Source organism: Littorina saxatilis, linkage group LG1 (assembly GCF_037325665.1).
Source record: "Littorina saxatilis isolate snail1 linkage group LG1, US_GU_Lsax_2.0, whole genome shotgun sequence".
Lineage (NCBI taxonomy): Eukaryota > Metazoa > Mollusca > Gastropoda > Littorinimorpha > Littorinidae > Littorina > Littorina saxatilis.
Genome location: NC_090245.1, coordinates 96,508,952 through 96,530,138, shown reverse-complemented (window position 1 = coordinate 96,530,138; position 21,187 = coordinate 96,508,952). Strand labels below are relative to the sequence as shown.

The window sequence follows — 21,187 nt, the reverse complement described above, 5'->3', positions numbered from 1 at the left end:
TCCAGCCGGCTCTTCTCATTAGATGCACGGAGTGAAAAAGAGATTGCGTAGGCTACATGCTGCGTCCGACCAATACGATGAGTTGTTCCTTTCGAAATCATTCACACCGGAGCTCACTGTTCACTGTGACACTATCGGTGTGTTTTCATCTTGCCTCGTATTCAAGGAATACAACTCTTCCAGAGCGCATGAAACCTCAACAGAGTTATTTTCCCAACATCGTCTGTTCAGATATGTACAAAACGCTTTCTCTTCGTCTGCCACTGGGCACGTTTTACAATTCACATTGCGGATACAATTGTAATCTAAGTATGTGATGTAAAAAAAATAAAATTTAAAAAAAAGTCCTGTTTTGCCGTTTTATCTCCATTTTGAAACATTTTGTTCTACAACGTCTGCAAATTGTTTGGCAGTTCCGTCACGACCGTGCCTTCAGTTCCCAATAACAGGCATTGTAGCTGTCTATAAACACCACGGTGATTAGGGTTTCACGTCATTAGGACGCCTTTCAAAGAGTAAAGCTCGGAGTCTGCATCTTGGTGATACACAACGCTAAGATTGCAATAACTGTGCACATAACGATGTTTTGGGGTTTGGGTTTTAAGGTCATAGAAACGCTTTTCCAAGAACAGTAGGCGGCGACTTGTATGCTATACAAAACCAGGATTGTAACTACTGGAATATCATTGTGCTTTGAACGTCTGTCGTATAATAGAGAACTATGGGTCGACGTTCGTATCTGCTACGTCACGTAAAAGACACGTATCGTAGGTACGGGTCGCGCTACATTTCCACGTGTCTAGTATACTTCTTCTTCTGCGTTCCCGTTGCCATGCTAGACTGTCAAGGTTGTCGATGTGATGAAGTCTGCAGTTCGCCGCAGGGACTCCGCTGGGCCCCACAGTTTCTCCTTCAGGTCCACCATCTCATGCCCAGGCGGTTCTTCCACTGGGTGTGGAAACAGCTCTTGTCTAGTAAACAGAAACATCACTGTGACTGTCTGAACGCCATAGTGCTTTGGGTTTCAGCATTATCACTAAGCTCGATCCTTACGACGCAAAAGTCAGCATTTTGTGTACATGTAATTAAAAACATCAGGATTGAGACTTTGTTCACATTACAGCGTTTTAGGTTTCAGCATTATGACTCCACGCTTCATTCACTAGAACAAAGCGCCTTTAACTGAACGCTACATAACATTGGGCTTGTTGACGATGGTTTGGGTTTCAGCGTTATGACGCCACCCTTTATTCACTAGAACCAAGCGCCTTTACTGAACACTACATACCATTGGGCTTGTTGGCGATGGTTTGGGTTTCAGCGTTATGACGCCACCCTTTATTCACTAGAACAAAGCGCCTTTAACTGAACACTACATACCATAGGGCTTGTTGACGATGGTTTGGGTTTCAGCGTTATGACGCCACCCTTTATTCACTAGAACAAAGCGCCTTTAACTGAACGCTACATAACATTGGGCTTGTTGACGATGGTTTGGGTTTCAGCGTTATGACGCCACCCTTTATTCACTAGAACAAAGCGCCTTTAACTGAACACTACATACCATAGGGCTTGTTGACGATGGTTTGGGTTTCAGCGTTATGACGCCACCCTTTATTCACTAGAACCAAGCGCCTTTACTGAACACTACATACCATTGGGCTTGTTGGCGATGGTTTGGGTTTCAGCGTTATGACGCCACCCTTTATTCACTAGAACAAAGCGCCTTTAACTGAACACTACATACCATAGGGCTTGTTGACGATGGTTTGGGTTTCAGCGTTATGACGCCACCCTTTATTCACTAGAACAAAGCGCCTTTACTGAACACTACATACCATTGGGCTTGTTGGCGATGGTTTGGGTTTCAGCGTTATGACGCCACCCTTTATTCACTAGAACAAAGCGCCTTTAACTGAACACTACATACCATAGGGCTTGTTGACGATGGTTTGGGTTTCAGCGTTATGACGCCACCCTTTATTCACTAGAACAAAGCGCCTTTAACTGAACACTACATAACATTGGGCTTGTTGACGATGGTTTGGGTTTCAGGGGAGGTTCTAGCATGGGTGAAAGCGATTTTTCCAAAAAAATGTGATTTGGGGGTTCTTGCAATAATGGGTAGATAAAACATTGTATAGTATTGTGGTGGAAGAAATTTCACCAAATCATTAAACCGTTAAAATGACAGTTTAACCGCCAAAAAAACACTCTGCTCCTTGTTTCTTGGTCCCTAATCGTCGGATTTACACCAAAATTGGACCATTGTCCCTAACTGATCTCCAATACAAACTTTTCAAGAAGAAAAAGTTAATTATTGGCAGTTAAAAACCCGTTATAAACCGTTATTTTCTAATTTTTCACCGATCTTTATGAAATGTTGTTGGTTGTCCCTAACTGAATTTCAACAAGAATAAAAAGTTGATTTTTGGCAGTTAAAAAACCGTTAAATCCCGTTTTTTCACCAATCTTTATGAAATTTTGTGAGTAGGTCCGTTGTCCATAACTGAGTTTCAATACGTACTTTTCAGAAGAAAACCAAGCTTTTGTCAGTTATAAACCGTTATTTTCTAATTTTTCACCGATCTTTATGAAATGTTGTGAATTTCAACAAGAATAAAAAGTATCTAAACTTTGAAGCCTTTTTTTCTCAGAATGATGTTTTCGGCACCTTGCTTCGCCGTTTCCTTGATAACTCAAAATGTTCTCAACCGACTGGAACAAAACGTAGCATGGCTTTTGAGTATTCATAGGACTACACTTTGTGGAAGGCGTTTGTGGGTCGGGATAAAATCAAAGAAAATATAGCTTGTCAGTTAAAACCGTTATATGTAAATATGATGAAATCAACGTTTTAATTAAAATAACGTAATTTTGATTCCACAAAATGTAGTCCAATTACATGCTATTGTATGTTTTGAATTTCTTTAAAAAATGTGCGCTCCTTGAAGAATTATCAAGGAAACGCCAAAATCACTATTTTCGGTTTCTAGATAATGTATGTTTTTCCGTTGAATTGTTTCTCAACGGCAGTTGTCGTGACATATTAACTAACACAATATATGGGTCAGCAATGCATTTGACTTTATTTGAGCCGAAAGACAGTTCAAATTCCCATTCTAAATAGGAACACAACTGAAGCGATTTTGGTGATATTTTATACTAGAACCTCCCCTTCAGCATCATAGCACTACCACCGTCACTTGAAGTACGGAGTCCTTTTGCTACACACCAAACCTCATGAATCCTTTTGCTACACACCAAACCTCATGAATCCTTTTGCTACACACCAAACCTCATGAATCCTTTTGCTACACACCAAACCTCATCAATCCTTTTGCTACACACCAAACCTCATGAATCCTTTTGCTACACACCAAACCTCATGAATCCTTTTGCTACACACCAAACCTCATCAATCTTTTTGCTACACACCAAACCTCATCAATCTTTTTGCTACACACCAAACCTCATCAATCTTTTTGCTACACACCAAACCTCATGAATCCTTTTGCTACACACCAAACCTCATGAATCCTTTTGCTACACACCAAACCTCATGAATCCTTTTGCTACACACCAAACCTCATCAATCTTTTTGCTACACACCAAACCTCATGAATCCTTTTGCTACACACCAAACCTCATGAATCCTGTTGCTACACACCAAACCTCATCAATCTTTTTGCTACACACCAAACCTCATCAATCTTTTTGCTACACACCAAACCTCATGAATCCTTTTGCTACACACCAAACCTCATGAATCCTGTTGCTACACACCAAACCTCATGAATCCTGTTGCTACACACCAAACCTCATCAATCTTTTTGCTACACACCAAACCTCATCAATCTTTTTGCTACACACCAAACCTCATGAATCCTTTTGCTACACACCAAACCTCATGAATCCTGTTGCTACACACCAAACCTCATCAATGTTTTTGCTACACACCAAACCTCATCAATCCTTTTGTGGCTGATGCACATCACGGTTTTTTGGGTTTTAACATCACGATGACGTCCTTTACGGAGTCTTCAGCGGTATACTACATAATTCACGGAGTAGAAGGTACGTCAAAGAACCTTTAGCTGTACACTTGCACTTACGACTATATCGTACATTCCGTTGTGATCATTCACAGTGTTTTGGTTTGAGCATCATGGTGGCCCCCTTTATGGAGTAGAACTCTTAGTGGTGAACTACATAACTATAGAATTGTTCTAGGTGTTTTGGATTTTAGCATCATTGCCCATCGTTAGGTATTGAGTCTTTAAAGAAACAGCCTTTTCCTACACACCAAATCTTGATGTTGCTGTTTGCACATCACGGAGTTTTGGGTTTGAGCATCATCGTGACACCTTTATATGAATAGAACTCAGAGTACTCAGCGATATACTACATCATTTACTAGGATTGGTCATGGCGAAGGTCCAAGCGCCATTAGCTGTACACTTGCACTACATCGTACATTCCGTTGTGATCATTCACGTTGTTTTTGGTTTGGGCATCATGGTCACACCCTTCATGGAGTAGAACTAAATGCCCTCAGCTGGACACTACATAACACTAGGATTGTTCACGGTCGTTTTGGGTTTTAAGATTATGGCGCCACCCTTCATATACTAGAACTAGCCTTTACTTTATCTGTACACTTGCACTATTAACATTCCATTATAGTCATTCCCATATTACATAATTTATTAGGATTGGTCACGGAGTAGAAGGTCCAAGCGCCTTTAGCTGTACACTTGAACTATATAGTACATTCCATTTTGATTATTCACGGTGTCTTTGGCTTGAGCATCATGGTCACACCCTTCATGGAGTAGAACTCGGAGTCCTTGGCGGTGTACCAGACGACGCCATCAGCGTAGTTGGACGAGGCCTGCGAGTACCAAGCCCTGTGGAAGACGCCGTTCAGGTTGGAGGAGAAGCAGTGGTTGAACCACCAGCCTCCCTGGTTCTCGGCGGCGCAGTGGCGCGTGTGTAGGTCGTTGTCCACGTCCTCGGTGGAGAAAGCCATGTTGTCGTGGTAGCTGAGCGAGTCGCCGGCGTCGCCTGTGTAGCCGCCGACACGCAGGCGGTAGTGGTTGCTGGAGTCGGCCACCACGAACTGAGAGTATTCCGCCCAATACCTGCACACAATAATGATAATAATAGTAATAGTAATGATAATAATGATAGTGCTAATTAAGTAGAAGTGCAATGCCTTTGGCACATTCGTCCACCACGCAAGGCACTGCATACCCCCAGCGAAAGCCAAATCGGCGATCTCCATTACACACACACACACACACACACACACAGACGCCCCCACGTACGTACACACACACACACACATACACACACACACGCACGCACACACACACACACACACACACACACACACACACACACACACACACACACACAAACACAGCTGACTAACTAATTTTGAAAATGACACATCAATTTAAATAAAGAATCGGAAAAATGAGCAGTGTGGCCCCCACAGTGCCCCGGCCTGTAACTCGTTGATACACGATATCGTTACGCCCCGCTGCACACCAAGCTGTATGCCTCCCAGCAAGAATTGCAGAAACGGCTCCGTTTACCTGAACGACAATGCAAAAAAGATGCACCGACACACCTGCAACATGCATGATTATCTCACCTTTTGCCCTCCTAGTCCAGAAGGTCGACCCTCATCAGGTAGTGTTTTTGCTGAGTCAGCAGGTGAATGATTATCTCACCTTTTGCCCTCCCAGTCCAGAAGGTCGACCCTCATCAGGTAGTGTTTTTGCTGAGTCAGCAGGTGAATGATTATCTCACCTTTTGCCCTCCCAGTCCAGAAGGTCGACCCTCAGCAGGTAGTGTTTTTGCTGAGTCAGCAGGTGAATGATTATCTCACCTTTTGCCCTCCCAGTCCAGAAGGTCGACCCTCAGCAGGTAGTGTTTTGCTGAGTCAGCAGGTGAATGATTGTCTTACCTTTTGCCCTCCCAGTCCAGAAGGTCGACCCTCAGCAGGTAGTGTTTTTGCTGAGTCAGCAGGTGAATGATTGTCTTACCTTTTGCCCTCCCAGTCCAGAAGGTCGACCCTCAGCAGGTAGTGTTTTTGCTGAGTCAGCAGGTGAATGATTGTCTTACCTTTTGCCCTCCCAGTCCAGAAGGTCGACCCTCAGCAGGTAGTGTTTTTGCTGAGTCAGCAGGTGAATGATTGTCTTACCTTTTGCCCTCCCAGTCCAGAAGGTCGACCCTCAGCAGGTAGTGTTTTTGCTGAGTCAGCAGGTGAATGATTGTCTTACCTTTTGCCCTCCCAGTCCAGAAGGTCGACCCTCAGCAGGTAGTGTTTTTGCTGAGTCAGCAGGTGAATGATTGTCTTACCTTTTGCCCTCCCAGCCCAGAAGGTCGACCCTCAGCAGGTAGTGTTTTGCTGAGTCAGCAGGTGAATGATTGTCTTACCTTTTGCCCTCCCAGTCCAGAAGGTCGACCCTCAGCAGGTAGTGTTTTTGCTGAGTCAGCAGGTGAATGATTGTCTTAACTTTTGCCCTCCCAGTCCAGAAGGTCGACCCTCAGCAGGTAGTGTTTTTGTTGAGTCAGCAGGTGAATGATTGTCTTACCTTTTGCCCTCCCAGTCCAGAAGGTCGACCCTCAGCAGGTAGTGTTCTTGCTGAGTCAGCAGGTGAATGATTATCTCACCTTTTGCCCTCCCAGTCCAGAAGGTCGACCCTCAGCAGGTAGTGTTTTTGCTGAGTCAGCAGGTGCAGGAGATCGTTGCCCACCCAGAACTCGGCGTAAGGATTGCCGAACCCGTATTGGTACTCCAGCCACCGTCTGGAATCATCACAGGGCTTTTATCAATAAATGGGTACCGGTTAACAGATGACAGGGTAAACGTTGTCATTAATAGACAGACTTCAGAAATAACTCTGTCAGGCTTGCATTGGTAGTGAACGAGCGAATACTCTTGTTTTTATTGAGGCAAACTTTCCACACATGCTCCTTGTCCGCGTGTTTGAGACACACCCCTCGCTTGTGACTCGCCAATAATGCCACGTGGGAAAGTTTGCTTCAATAAAAGCAGACTCTTTCACAACCCATGCAAACACGACAAGTATTCAGTCAGTATCTTCATAGGTTGCACACACAACAGTTTACCCACCATTCACCCTTAGTCAATACTACACTTCACATGCCACACACCGCACACACTCGACTTTCATTTAGAATAGTCGTCGTCGTGTGTGTGTGTGTGTGTGTGTGTGTGTGTGTGTGTGTGTGTGTGTGTGTGTGTGTGTGTGTGTGTGTGTGTGTGTGTGTGTGTTGTAGTGTCTCACGCACGCAGACAGGAGACTCAATACACAATAGTCAGTTCTGTAATACGGGAATATTGCGCCGCCCGTCTGGCGTGCTTCTTGTGGTTACAGCAATGGCGGATATCGAACATATCACGTGGTGGATAACACGCAACTAACATATGACTTATCGTCGCCTGCTATGATTTGGTCCACAATATTACATGTGCAGGGGCGGACGAGGGGGGGGTTTCTGGGGTTTCCGGAAACCCCCCCCAGCCAAAAAATAAAAATATTTTGGGGGTATTAATCAGTGACAAAATCTGCTGCCTGAAACTGGTAATGATCATCCTCAGAATGCACCAGATTGCACCATTTTGCATCCTTTTTTTCAAAATTTTCTGGGGGAGCATGCCCCCGGACCCCCCTAGCAAGCTAGGCGCTTTGCGCCGTCGGCTCGGCGCTTTGCGCCTTCACACCCATATCTTCACAATATACTTTTAGAAACCCCCCCCCATAAAATGAACTGATCCGCCCCTGATGTGTGTGTGTGTGTGTGTGTGTGTGTGTGTGTGTGTGTGTGTGTGTGTGTGTGTGTGTGTGTGTGTGTGCACGGTGTGTGGGTGTGTGTGTGCACGGTGTGTGTGTGTGTGTGTGTGTGTGTGTGTGTGTGTGTATGTGTGTGTTTGTGTGTGTGTATACGTGTGTGTGTGTGTGTGTGTGTGTGTGTGTGTGTGTGTGTGTATGTGTTGTCGTCTAAGTAGACAGTGAGGCAAAGTACAGCTTCATTGCAGCTCAACTGCCGGAAGAACTCTCACAGCCCGCTCCTCACAGTGCCAACAGTGCTGCAATGGCACGCGAAACGTACTTCACTCAGTCCCAGAGGGTTCCAGGAAATTAGAACTACAGATAAACAAAACATGAACACGGACATGGACCCCATTGTATGATCATACAGGAAATTGGAACTACAGATAAACAAAACATGAACACGGACATGGACCCCATTGTATGATCATACAAGAAATTGGAACTACAGATAAACAAAACATGAACACGGACATGGACCCCATTGTATGATCATACAGGAAATTGGAACTACAGATAAACAAAACATGAACACGGACATAGACCCCATAGTTTGATCATACAAAAACTTAGAACTATAGATAAACAAAACATGAACACGGACATGGACCCCATTGTATGATCATACAGGAAATTGGAACTACAGATAAACAAAACATGAACACGAACATGGACCTCAGGCGCAAAAAAAAAATTGTCGCACTCTCTCAATAACTTCTCGCATGCGCTCTATACCTGCCGCAAGTGGGATAAGGTCGCGAAAAAACACACGCAAGAATGCCCAGACCTGACCAATAGCAGCTACCTGTTGAAGTTGAGCAGCCCGTCCACCCTGCGCTGTATGACAGTGTGTCCCGTGCCGTTCAGCATCAGACAGTACACAGGCGTCATGTAGGGGGCGCCACTAGGCTGCACGTGGTACACACCGCTCGTCCGACTTCCGGTCTGGTACAGCTCGTGACAGTCTGACGGCGACAAAGAATACTTTTTCATTAACAGCACCGTCCTTTTAACGGGGAAGGCGAAGGCAGCAAAGGAGAGGAGTGGGCACCGCCCTCATTGAGCTGGCCCGAGTGTAGTTGAGATCTCTAACAAATCCAAAAACAAAGTGACTGCCAACGTTCCAAAATTCACAATCAAAAGACGAAATGTTAAGTTGTTGGAACGTTTGTTATTGACAAAAGAATACGTTACAATCACAAATATATCGACCCAACGGGCTTTTACGTGCATGATTCATTCGCTTGGCTTCCTGGCTAGCGGCCGAACATTCCATCAAGAGAAGTTTTTGTGACTAATTGTTTGTCTGTTCACCTAAAAGACCGTTGGGTCGATATACTTGTGATTGTAACGTATTGTTTTGTTAATAACAAACGTTCCAACAACTTACCTTTCTTGTTTTTTGATTCTGAGATCTCTAGCATCACGCTCCCCCACGATCAGGAATGATTATAGGACTATACCTTTACCTAACATCACGCTCCCCCACGATCAGGAATGATTATAGGACTATACCTTTACCTAACATCACGCTCCCCCACGATCAGGAATGATTATAGGACTATACCTTTACCTATACATTTTGACAATGTCATGAAAACAGGTCGGCCCAGCATCTCGGATCTGGCATGCCTACTACCACCCCTCCTCTTTGATATGCACCAAGTTAACATCCTGGTTGATTCTTGTGCAGAGTGAGAATGTTTTGATCAATTTTTCACACGTTGCCATTCGTGTCCGTTAATCGGAAATTAATTCATCAAAAGATTGCCCGTCCGTGTAAGGAAGCAGTCATCCTGGTGATGTTTGGTATGTGTCCACATGGAGGGATGGTCTCATACCATGTCAATCATGGCCATATCTGAGGCACAGCACAACTCTTTTCACCGGAAAAGGACTGCATGTGCCATTTCATGTTTGGTATAAATTACCTATTTTTGGTCAGTCTTTCAGCTGGAAATGGCACTACAACAGCCGACTCACATGGCTTAAACAATATCGCCCTGGGAACTGAGGAGTGCTTTCTGACGAATGGAGATTTCAAAAATGACTGCAAGTCACTGAAAGTGAGGTTACACCTGGCCCATAGAGGGCTAGCTTTAAGTCACTCGTGGTTAACGTTAAACTTAACCGCAAGTCACATCTGGCATTGCGCAATACAGCACGAGTTAGGAGAAGCTCGCTGTCAAAATAAGCTTACAACATGCAGACCACTAACTCACCTAACTCACCTAGTATTACAGCATGTGGGAACGGTCTCGCGGCTAGAAGGCCGTAACCTCTGACCCGGTTGTTCAATTTACGCAACCTGTGACTACCAATATGGTACTATGTTCCAAACAGAATCAGGCTAAACGCCCCTGTTGGTGTTATTCTAACCTCTAGGGATGAAGTCATCGCCGGCAGCCCCCTGCAGAACAACGTCTGGGGAGTTCTCCCCCTGAGCCCCCAGCACCCTGCCCCCCGAACCCCCCTGGGCGGGGAGCGGGTGCTGCCTCTCCTTCAGGCGGTTGGTGTCCACCTGAAGCTCGTGCAGCTCCTTCTGAACACGGATGTTGCTCTGCCGCAATGACGTCATCTCATTATGATGTTCCTCGCGCTCCAGCTGCGGGGAAGAAATATGTCAGAAAACGAAATCTTGAAAAAGTTATTTGGACAAATTTACGTACAAACAACAATTATTTGCGAAAAGCAACAACGAAGCTGAACATATGGAACTGAAGCGTTTTGTTTTTCTCCTGAGCTTATAGTGAACAGGCCTGTCGAAACAATATTTTGACAAATTTACCATTATTTGCGAAAGAACGAACAAAACCGAACAACTTTCAAAATAATAATTGTCTTTCATAATAACATTAAAAATATAACCATGGTGTGTCCACTTTTGTTCAACTGTCAAAGGTTTTCTATTCGGAACCTACGCATATACGAAAAAGTGAAGGAACAAGTGCGCGCACTTCTGACCTTGAGATCCACGAGAGTGTCCTTGACCTGATCAAAGTCGGCCAGGGCCTTGTTGAGACGTCCCTCCATCCTGTGCAGGAGGTCATCGGTGCGGACTGTCCGTTTCTCCAGGGCCCGCAGACCACCGCTCACTTGCCTCATCTCTTCCGCCACCTGGTGGCTGCTGTTGTTCTCACGGTTGTACTGGTGGGACAGGCGGCGCGACTCTCTCTGTAACAAGTGTACAGTGGAACCCCATTTTAAGACCCCGAGAATCTGAGAAAATCAAGTCTGAAAAAGGAGGGCGTTTTTAAACGGAGGTAAATTTGCAGTGGAAATGTTAACACAAAACAAGGTCTTAATTAAAAGGGAGATAAATTTAAATTGTTGGGGGTGGGGGTTGGGGGTCCATTAAAATAAGTTGTACGCTGATCGTTTGTATGCGTTCGGGGAGGGATTATGGACATTCGTTGTCCTCATGACTAAACTGGTAGGACCGACAGTAAGTATAGTGTGTTCGGAGTATTTGAGTTTTTAGTCCTTTCATGACCAGGGGATCTATCTTGAAACAGGTAGAGAGGGTGGGGGCGGGGGATAGGGGTAGGGAAGCATGCTGTTATCTTGAAGGCTGTACCGGTAAGGCAAGCGGCGCAACTCTCTCTGAGCAAGCATGGTCTTCAAACGTGCCACTGTATGGATATGGCGTACGTTTATCCTGATAGCACTGGGATAATTGCGCAGTGTGTGTGTGTGTGTGTGTGTGTGTGTGTGTGTGTATGTGTGTGTCTAGTTTGGGTGGCCGAGTGGTAACGCACTTGCGCTCGGAAGCGAGAGGTTGCGAGTTCGACCCTGGGTCAGGGCGTTAGCAATTTTCTCCCCCCTTTCCTAACCTAGGTGGTGGGTTCAAGTGCTAGTCTTTCGGATGAGACGAAAAACCGAGGTCCCTTCGTGTACACTACATTGATGTGTGCACGTTAAAGATCCCACGATTGACAAAAGGGTCTTTCCTGGCAAAATTGTATACGCATAGATAAAAATGTCCACCTAAATACCCGTGTGACTTGGAATAATAGGCCGTGAAAAGTAGGATATGCGCCGAAATGGCTGCAATCTGCTGGCCGATGTGAATGCGTGATGTATTGTGTACAAAAATTCCATCTCACACGGCATAAATAAATCCCTGCGCCTTGAATATGATATGTGCGCGATATAAATTGCATAAAAATAAAAAAATAAAAAAATAAATCCCTGCGCTTAGAACTGTACCCACGGAATACGCGCGATATAAGCCTCATATTGATTGATTGATTGATTGATTGATTGATTGTGTGTGTGTGTGTGTGTGTGTGTGTGTGTGTTTGTGTGTGCGTGCGTGCGTGAATGCATGCGTGAATGCGTGCGTGCGGTTGTGTGTGTGTTTGTGTGTTTGTGTGTGTGTGTGTGTCAACGCGCACTAGGATGTATAGGGAGCATGCTCTCTCTCTCTCTCTCTCTCTCTCTCTCTCTCTCTCTCTCTCTCTCTCTCTCCTCTCTCTCCATGTAAAACATGTTCTAGTCTATACAACTGTACAACTTAACACAATGCGAGCACTATACTAGAGAGGAGGAAGTGTCGTGCCTTCAGCGAGTCGATCTCCCTCTTCATCTAACAACTCTATAAAACTGTACAATAAAACACAAGGAGATGTGGAAGTGTCGTGCCTTGAGCGAGTCGATCTCTCTCTTCATCAGGAGCCACTCAGCCTTCAGGTCACCCACGCTGTTCTTCAGCAGAGACGCCACGTCATTGGACAGCTGGGCTCGCTCGTATCTGTAAACAACACGCCTCATTGGCTCAACTTTTTTGAAACACGACCTCTCAATGGCTCAACGTTTTTGTCTTATCTGAAGCACGACTACTCATTGGCTGAACTTTTCAGTCTTATCTGAAACACGACGCCTCATTGGCTGAATTTTTCGGTCTTATCTTAAACACGTCATTGGACACCTTGGCTCGCTCGAATCTGAAACACCGCGCCTCATTGGCTCAACTATTCGGTCTTGTTTTTCCTGATCAGCCGGATTTGTGAGACCGTATCAGCTTCAAATTATGGGTGAGACCCACACATTATAAAGTTTTGATATGAGTGTGTGTGTTATACAAGCAAAGAAGTGGTCAGAGATATCTAACCCTGTAAAGTGGAAGGGTGGCACTGCAGTTTGGCATAATTTACAAGACTTTTCATTCCTAACGAACTCAGTAACAAAAATGCTTGTCGGTAGGTAACAAATAGCCGGTCCCCATGGGTGCGGGGGGAAGGTTACAGATGGATAAACACAAGCAAATACAATGGAAACGCTCGAAGTTTCTAAGCCTCTTCTCATTGGTGTTTTCCCTGGACTACGACACAATACACTACCTCGAAGAGATCCAGTGAATTCGGAGGACGAACGAACCGAAAAGTCTGAACAAAACCCATAACTACATAGTCAGTCATGTTTCACCTCGACCGTTAGCGCGGTCTTGGGGTAACACTGACTTTCTCTATCGAGTAAAATGTCATATTTTGGTCAAAAATACAAATGAAAAATAATATCCCCCCTACCACCCCGCCCCCCTCCCCCCAATCGTCCCGGTTATGTTTTACGTACGTATGCCCATACCTGGGTGCAGCATCTTTGTACTTGGTCCTCAGCATGTAGAGGTCAAGTTCAAGGTCGTCCACACGGCGATTGTTGTTGTCCAGCTCTCTCCTCACATTGCTGACGTCAGCAGTCAGCTTTGTCGTCTGCAGCTGGGCGTCCATCCGGGTGACTCGCATGCTCAAGATGTCACGCTCCAGCCGCCAGGTGGCGTTATGAAACTCGGTCAAGTGTTGCGACATCTTCGTTTCCGCTTTGGCCGTCTGTAAGGAATCGATGCTTGGTTTAAACACATTTTATTTAGAAAATAATAGTTAACTAAAACCGAGTCACTACTGACCACACAACAAGCTCTGCTTAAATTAAAACTGAAGAGCGTCGTTTGTGATTCGCTTTTAAAGAAAGAGTGGATACAATACTCTTACGTCGACACTGTTCAGCTTTCATTGCGGGGATGTATTTGAGCCTGTGCCAAAAGGTGATCCTTGAAATGGGACATTCACATGCAAAATTCAGAATGCAAACAGAGCTTTGCAAATTTAATATAGTCATTTTGACTGTTTTAGGATTCTGTTTTTGACAGTTAAAAGATAACTGGTAGCATACCTTTTTGATAATGCCAGGACAAAGCTTGATATTTATGTGTGTCAACTGTAACGCAGGACACAGTACTATGCTTAATATTTTGTTCATAAAAAGTGTTAAATGGCTCAAAATCACATTTTTATACATACATGTGTTCTGCGCGAACTTAGAATCCGGTTTCATTCTAGAATGGACCGGGTCCAGGTTGGAATTCTAACCCTGCGCAAGTACAGGGGTGCCATTCTAGAATGAAACCCTTGAATAAAGGGGGCCGTAATGTTTGTAGGTAAGACAGAGTTGTCTTCCCTTGAATTATCTCCACCTGCACCTTCCCTTTGATAAAATGGGGCTGATTTGTCTACCCCTGAAAAAAATCCTTTGGCGATCTTGCGATGTCATGTCATGTCAAGAAAGTTGACACTCCTGAGTACGCAATAAACAAAGGCAGACCATAGCAAGGGGGACTACCAGGGCGGTATTGTTTGCAGGGCAGTTGTTTTTGTGATGAGAGCCGGTTGCGGCCGCTTGCAATGTCAGCGCTGTCTCCCTCTCGGAAATGTCCGGTTTTTTGACAATTTTTTGACAGACAGACAGACAGACGGTCAGACCGACTAACCGACAGACAGACCAACAGAAGGACAGAGTGAGTTATAGAGCTGTTGTCACAGGTTTAAAAAAAAGTTAACATTATATCTTCACAATTCAGAAGACCAACTTCATGTATATGAATAAGATTAAAAGTTACAAGCGAGATCGGCAAAACACTGTCAGTCCGGAAATTTCCGTTCGTAGCGATCAGTGCTGAGTGTCTCTCAAAATCGTAATCACTTTCAGAACATCACAATCCCAATTCACGATGTCTTTGAGTAAAGTGTAAAAAACCCCGAAAAAAAAACCAACCAAACACACACAAAACAAAAACAAACAGAAAATCCACATTTGTGGCTTTGGCTGTGTGATAGTCTAACTGAAATGACTATTCCAACTTGGACCCAAATTCCAACCTTGCGCACGGCCGATTCTAGAATGGACCAGCAACAAGGGTTTCATTCTAGAATGGCACCCCTGTACTTGCGCAGGGTTAGAATTCCAACCTGGACCCGGTCCATTCTAGAATGAAACCGGATTCTAAGTTCGCGCAGAACACATGCATTGTAAGCTAAGGATATATTCCTATTGCTCACATAGCTGAGACTGCTGGACTAAACAAATGACGTAACCACTGTGTCTTCCGTTACGATTGACACATAACAAGTCAACATTTTCTCCTCACAAACGCAAAAATAGTTTCAGAGCAAAAGTTTAAAAAGCTATGTTGTATTTATGGCATTGTAAATGTTTTGGTATCCAAACTTAGTTGGATTTCTATTCAGATTACTAAGAATAGATACTCATATTGGTGTGTCACACGAAATGAGACATGAAATTTTGTTTCAATATTCAATGCATATTGTTCACTTATTTTTAAAAAAAAGATGTAATTTTGGACAAAATTAGTAATAAGTAACTCATACTTATTGTTTGAATACAAAATGAGCCAGGAGAAACATACACAGGATGAGTTTTCAAATTTAGTGTGTCAACTGTAACATGTCCCGGAAGACATTAAAAATGTCCCGAACAATAAATAACTGCTGTGACAAGACATCAAGACACCACATTGAAATCTTTCTCAATTATCATTAAGAATACCAACCACAGGAACTGTGCAAAAGGGGAAGCAAGACACATGCTGCTTTGAGTGATTTTTAGACTTTTGCGTGTCAATCGTAACGGCCTGCTGAAGACACAGTATGTCAATCGTAACGGTTCTGTAAAGAGGACACAGTACAAATATTTTATTTTGTAGCCTAAAATAACTACATATGCCCTTCAACTAAGTTTTGTTCAGGCAGGTGTGAATAAAAGCTATCATTTTAAACTGTAATTCAAAAGAGAGGAAACAAATTGTGAATTTTATAAGGAAATGGTCAATCGTAACGAAAAGACACAGTAATTATCAAATATTTGAAATTTCAAAAATAAGAGTGTAGAAATGACATCTGAGTTTTTCTTTTGTCATGAGGCTTCAATGTAAAGGCTCTTTTCTTGATGTTAATGTACTGAAAGCTATCAAATATATAATTAAATAAGAAAATTGCAGTCTTAAATTTGAGAAATTTAGGACATGAACCGTTACAGTTGACACGCCACTTTTAAAACTCAAATTGTTCAAAAATATTCAAACATGTTTTGGGTGCAAACTCATTTGAGCAAATCCTCATTATATTTATACACTAATAGAAATACAATCAAGAAATTTAATTTCCAATGAGCATACATGCTCTTACAAAACAATGAAGTAGCTATATTTATGTGTCAAATGTCCCACTTTGAAAGTGTCGGATTTTGTCATTTTGGGGCATTCTAATAACCTTTTCAAGACCTTCCAATTGATAAAAACTGATGAAATTATCTGTACTGTCTCTCTGAAGGGTTTACTTTAAGAAGGAGTGTGCTATTAGTAACTTGCTGCTTTAATAAAGAGAAATTATTCTTGAAAGGTAGGTATCTTCTTGCTGACCACGTTTTGGCACAGGCTCATTTACATCTAAACATGAACTGATTTATACAGGTTTAAAATAGATTTCTCACACACACACACACACACACACACACACACACACACACACACACAGGCACGCACAAACACACACACAGGCACGCACAAACACACACACACACACACACACACACAGGCACGCACAACACACACACACACAGGCACGCACAAACACACACACACACACACATACAAGCACCGCCGCCCCCACCCCAACACACAAACACACACACACACCCACACACACAAACACCCCCCCACACACACACACACACACACGTTGACAAAGCCTCTCTACCTGTGCCTGACAGAAGTAGGTCAGGTTCTGCACAGCGTGTTGCACGTGCTCGATCTGTCTCAAGACGTCCTGGTCAGGCTGCCACACCTGGAAGGTGGAGGTGCACCCCCTCTCCTCCGCCCCCCGTGTCGGCACCACCACCAGCAACACCAACAACTTCCACATCGCCCTTTTCCCCCGCGATGGCAGCTGTCTCGTCAACATCTACGGTCACAAGTGAATGATAAGTTCTACTAGTAGTTATTATGGGGGCGAGGACGCCCCCATTCTATACGGATAGTTTCGAGGTTGACCATGGGCAGCGCCATTTTGTTGTGAAATACGTCATCAGTTTGTGTACACAGGAAGTTGTGACATCCGTCACCCTATGGGAGGGGTGACGTCAAAATTGTTCATCTGTAGAAAGTTGTGAAATCCGTCACCCTATGGGAGGGGTGACGTCAAAATTGGTCATCACAGAGTTTGTGTAACACAGGAAGTTGTGAAATACGTCACCCTATGGGAGGGGTGACGTCAAAATTGTTCAACAAAAACATGATACGTCGCATTGTGCAGGGTCAACTGCAACAAACTCAAACCGAGCCATTCATACCTAGCTGTATTTGAGTGACTTATATACCCGACATTTTTATTTCTTATTTTTAGCACAGGTGTAGGAAAAATCATGAACCAAAATGTTATTTATTTTCTAATTTAACATTTTTTTTACAAATATGACCATGGTCTTTTAAACATACAGTGACATTAAACATTGTTATGTTAAAAAAAAAGAAAAAAGAAAAAAAGCTTTTGTGCACAAATCAGAAAATACATTGTACATTTTACCTACAGGCCAAACCGTGAGTGTCTGTGGCAAAGCCCGACCCAGGAAATTGCACTGATTTTATATTTAGATCAGAGGGAAATTGTCAAGAACAGGCGCTTGCATTTGGATGTGTCCAATGATAGTAGGTTTGGTTGTGATCAATCAGAATAATGTAGGAATAAAAATGTATGACAGTTTAGTATGATGACATGTAATTCACATATGCTGAAATATGATATTATACATCATGTAATATTATTATGGCTGTTGCCATGACCATGAAACCCAACAAAGGTTTAATGTAATGTAATTCAAAATACCAAAACCGAGCACCTATTAATCTCGTCTTTGCGCGTGAAGATTGAGGCCGTCTGCCAGTAGCGGTTAGGTCATACAGTGGAACCCCTCTCTAGCGACCTTTAAAATGTTGACAAAAATCGGTCCTTGTGGAGGGGGGTCCTTACAGAGGGAGGGGGGCGGAGTCAGGGGGCCACAAAGACAGTCAGATTTTAAAAAAAAAGAAAACAGAGAAGTTTGAGTTGCTGACGACCGTTCTCTCTGAAAGCAAACTGCTTCGATTTCATGTTTGTCCTTGGTGTCCACCAGTTCTGGTGCATGTACTACCCTGGCCAAGTTTCCTCTCAAGACATCAAAGAGACCGCCCCAGTATACTCTACAGCCTCTGGGCGAACCACCTCTCATAGCTAAAACTGGGTCAATGACCCCTGGGAAGAAGGTCAGTGTCTATAAAATTTTACTCCTAGGCCTGCGGCCAGGGGGGGGGGGGGAGTATACCGGTACCATTTGAGAATCAGACCAAATGAGAATTGAACCATTTGAGAACATCCTTTTTTTTCAATCACTACATCGAAGGCCTGCGGCCCGGGGTTCACATGGGTTGGTTTGTTTGTTTGTTTGTTTCAAACCCACACCCATATACACACATTTCCCATTTAAACCATTTGTCGGCCCCCTGTCGATATTTATCGACTAAGTTCCTTGTCATGTGCTTGTGCTGCGGCGGATAACATGTACAGTAGGCGGTAAAAAAACCGCGCCACAGTCACAAAGTGATATTTTCGTCGTTTCTAGCTTATTTGATCTATCTTCTTCTTCTTCTTCTTCTTCTTCTTGTTCTTCTTCTTCTTCTTCTTCTTCTTCTTCTTCTTCTTCTTCTTCTTCTTCTTCTTCGTTTATGGGCTGAAACTCCCACGTTTACTAAAGTTTTTGCACGAGTGGATTTTTACGTGTAAGGCCGTTTTTACCTCGCCATTTAGGCAGTATACGCCGATTTCAGGGGATGATCTATGTACATTTTTGTGATTATATAGCGCTTCCGCGGATAATTCTAATTAAATGATCATGTAAAGGTGTGAATTTCCTGCATTACTATCTTTACCTGGTTGATAAATATGCTTTTTTGCATTTTGTTTATTGTGTGAAAGTGACACGAATGCCTGCAATCACGACTCCCTTCACCCCTACCCCATGTTACATAATTTATGAAGAGGTAAAGGAAGACACAAATTAAGAAATGCTCGTATCATACATACAGTAAAATATCCTACACGAATCTTTATTTTTCTTTTGACGTACCTTATTTGGTTCATAGTTTACAACATGGTGTTTTTGCTGAGTCAGCAGGGTAATGATTATCTCACCTTTTGCCCTCCCAGTCCAGAAGGTCGACCCTCAGCAGGTAGTGTTCTTGCTGAGTCAGCAGGGTAATGATTATCTCACCTTTTGCCCTCCCAGTCCAGAAGGTCGACCCTCAGCAGGTACTGTTTTTGCTAAGTCAGCAGGGTAATGATTGTCTCACCTTTTGCCCTCCCGGTCCAGAAGGTCGACCCTCAGCAGGTAGTGTTCTTGCTGAGTCAGCAGGTGCAGGAGATCGTTGCCCACCCAGAACTCGGCGTAAGGATTGCCGAACCCTTATTGGTACTCCAGCCTACAGTTTGAAAACGAGGAAATAAAATCACTTGCAAGATCGAGTACGCCCGACTGTGGCGCGTTTCTTTTGCCGCCTATCATACAATTAGAAGCAACAGAAGCGGGGAAAAAAGTAAGGACAAGAAGAAGGGTGAAACAAAACCTGCTGCAATAAAACACCATCTGCAGCAGGAAAGATAGAACAGAACAGAACATAACATCACCCTCAAACATTCACGCATGCAGACAGACAGACCTTGAGTGGGGTTCCAACCCACGAATGGGGAGTCAATAGCTATGATGAAAAGGAAAGAGAGAAAAAAAGAAAAGAAAATACCACCCAGCAAACCACTGGTCGGAGATTATCCCCCTCTTCACTTAGAAGCGTTCGACTCAAACTCGATGTAAGTCTTGTGTTTCCGTTCTCTCTGAGTTTACTTTGAGAGAGAAAAGGGACGGATGGTGGCAAGGTGAATTGAAACATGCATTGGTGGGAAGGATCGGTGTGGAGGGTGGAGGGGGGGCGGGGTGAGGGGGGGAGGGGCTTAAGGGGGTATATAGCGAGCGAAATGGGGAGGGGCAGTTGGTCATGTCCTGTGACAGTGTGATTGCCGAGTCGTGCGGCACGTTTGGCTAGACGGGGGGTCAGGGTGAAAGTAGCGACCGAGAGGCTGACGTAGGAGCGTGATGCTCGTGCTGAAGCAGGAGCGTGATCCTAGCGTTCCATCACCACGTACGGTGTGACAGCTGATTCCGCGTATATGGTTCGTACATCACATTTATCCGTTCAGCCTCATTTTCGGCACTTGGTCGAACAAACACGTTACGGTAGGTTGTGTAGGCAGCCATGCACTTTAGTGATTTTTTAAGAATACGGTAGCAAATTGGTTCAGCTACGTAAACATTAATTACCAAGGCGCTAGTAGGTCTTATGAATTACAATAAACGGACCGAACGTGGTATTATTACATCATCCCCCCCCCCCCCAACATGTTCATTTTTCTCGCTCTGTAATAAAAACTAACCGCTGAAGTTTCTGTGCGTACCAAAATAATGACTGTTGAAAGATTTCGCTTGAACAGATGTTCCAACAGTTCCTTAGCTTTTGTACAATGATATATATATCTTGGCTAAGTGCAACACACACACACACACACACACACACACACACACACACACACACACAAACACACACACACAATCTGTACGCACAGAAACAACGGTGTACGAACCATATACGCGGAAACAGTTGACACACCGTGATCACTGTGATCACCAGTTCCATCAAAACGTCCTCGTCACGTGCGAGACGTGGCATTAAGAGGCGATAGAGCGAGTACTGGGTGCCCTCCCTGACTCTTGGCCAAGTCTCAAGCGTAGAGACAATTCGGGGAATTACGCTGTCCAAGAAATTACGCGTTGCGTGCAATGTAGCAAAACCCCAGGCTTACTTCGTCCATTTTTGCTCTCCCCTGAACTTGAAAGTTCTGGAGCGTTTTTGGAGGACGGGAGGGGAAATGTGTGAGGAGCGC

General features: G+C 44.0%; 1 protein-coding gene across 1 annotated transcript; it reads right to left on the bottom strand.

Annotated features, from left to right (window-relative positions):
* Positions 1 to 4,612: 4,612 nt before the first annotated feature.
* Positions 4,613 to 17,086, bottom strand: LOC138955147 (angiopoietin-1-like). The gene is made up of 8 exons (XM_070326841.1): positions 16,922 to 17,086; positions 13,442 to 13,699; positions 12,483 to 12,608; positions 10,836 to 11,045; positions 10,251 to 10,476; positions 8,677 to 8,926; positions 6,688 to 6,822; positions 4,613 to 5,144 (listed from the first exon to the last, which is right to left on the bottom strand). The coding sequence occupies exons 1-8, from the start codon at positions 17,084 to 17,086 to the stop codon at positions 4,790 to 4,792; spliced, it is 1,725 nt and encodes a 574-aa protein (XP_070182942.1). The 3' UTR covers positions 4,613 to 4,789.
* Positions 17,087 to 21,187: the final 4,101 nt, after the last annotated feature.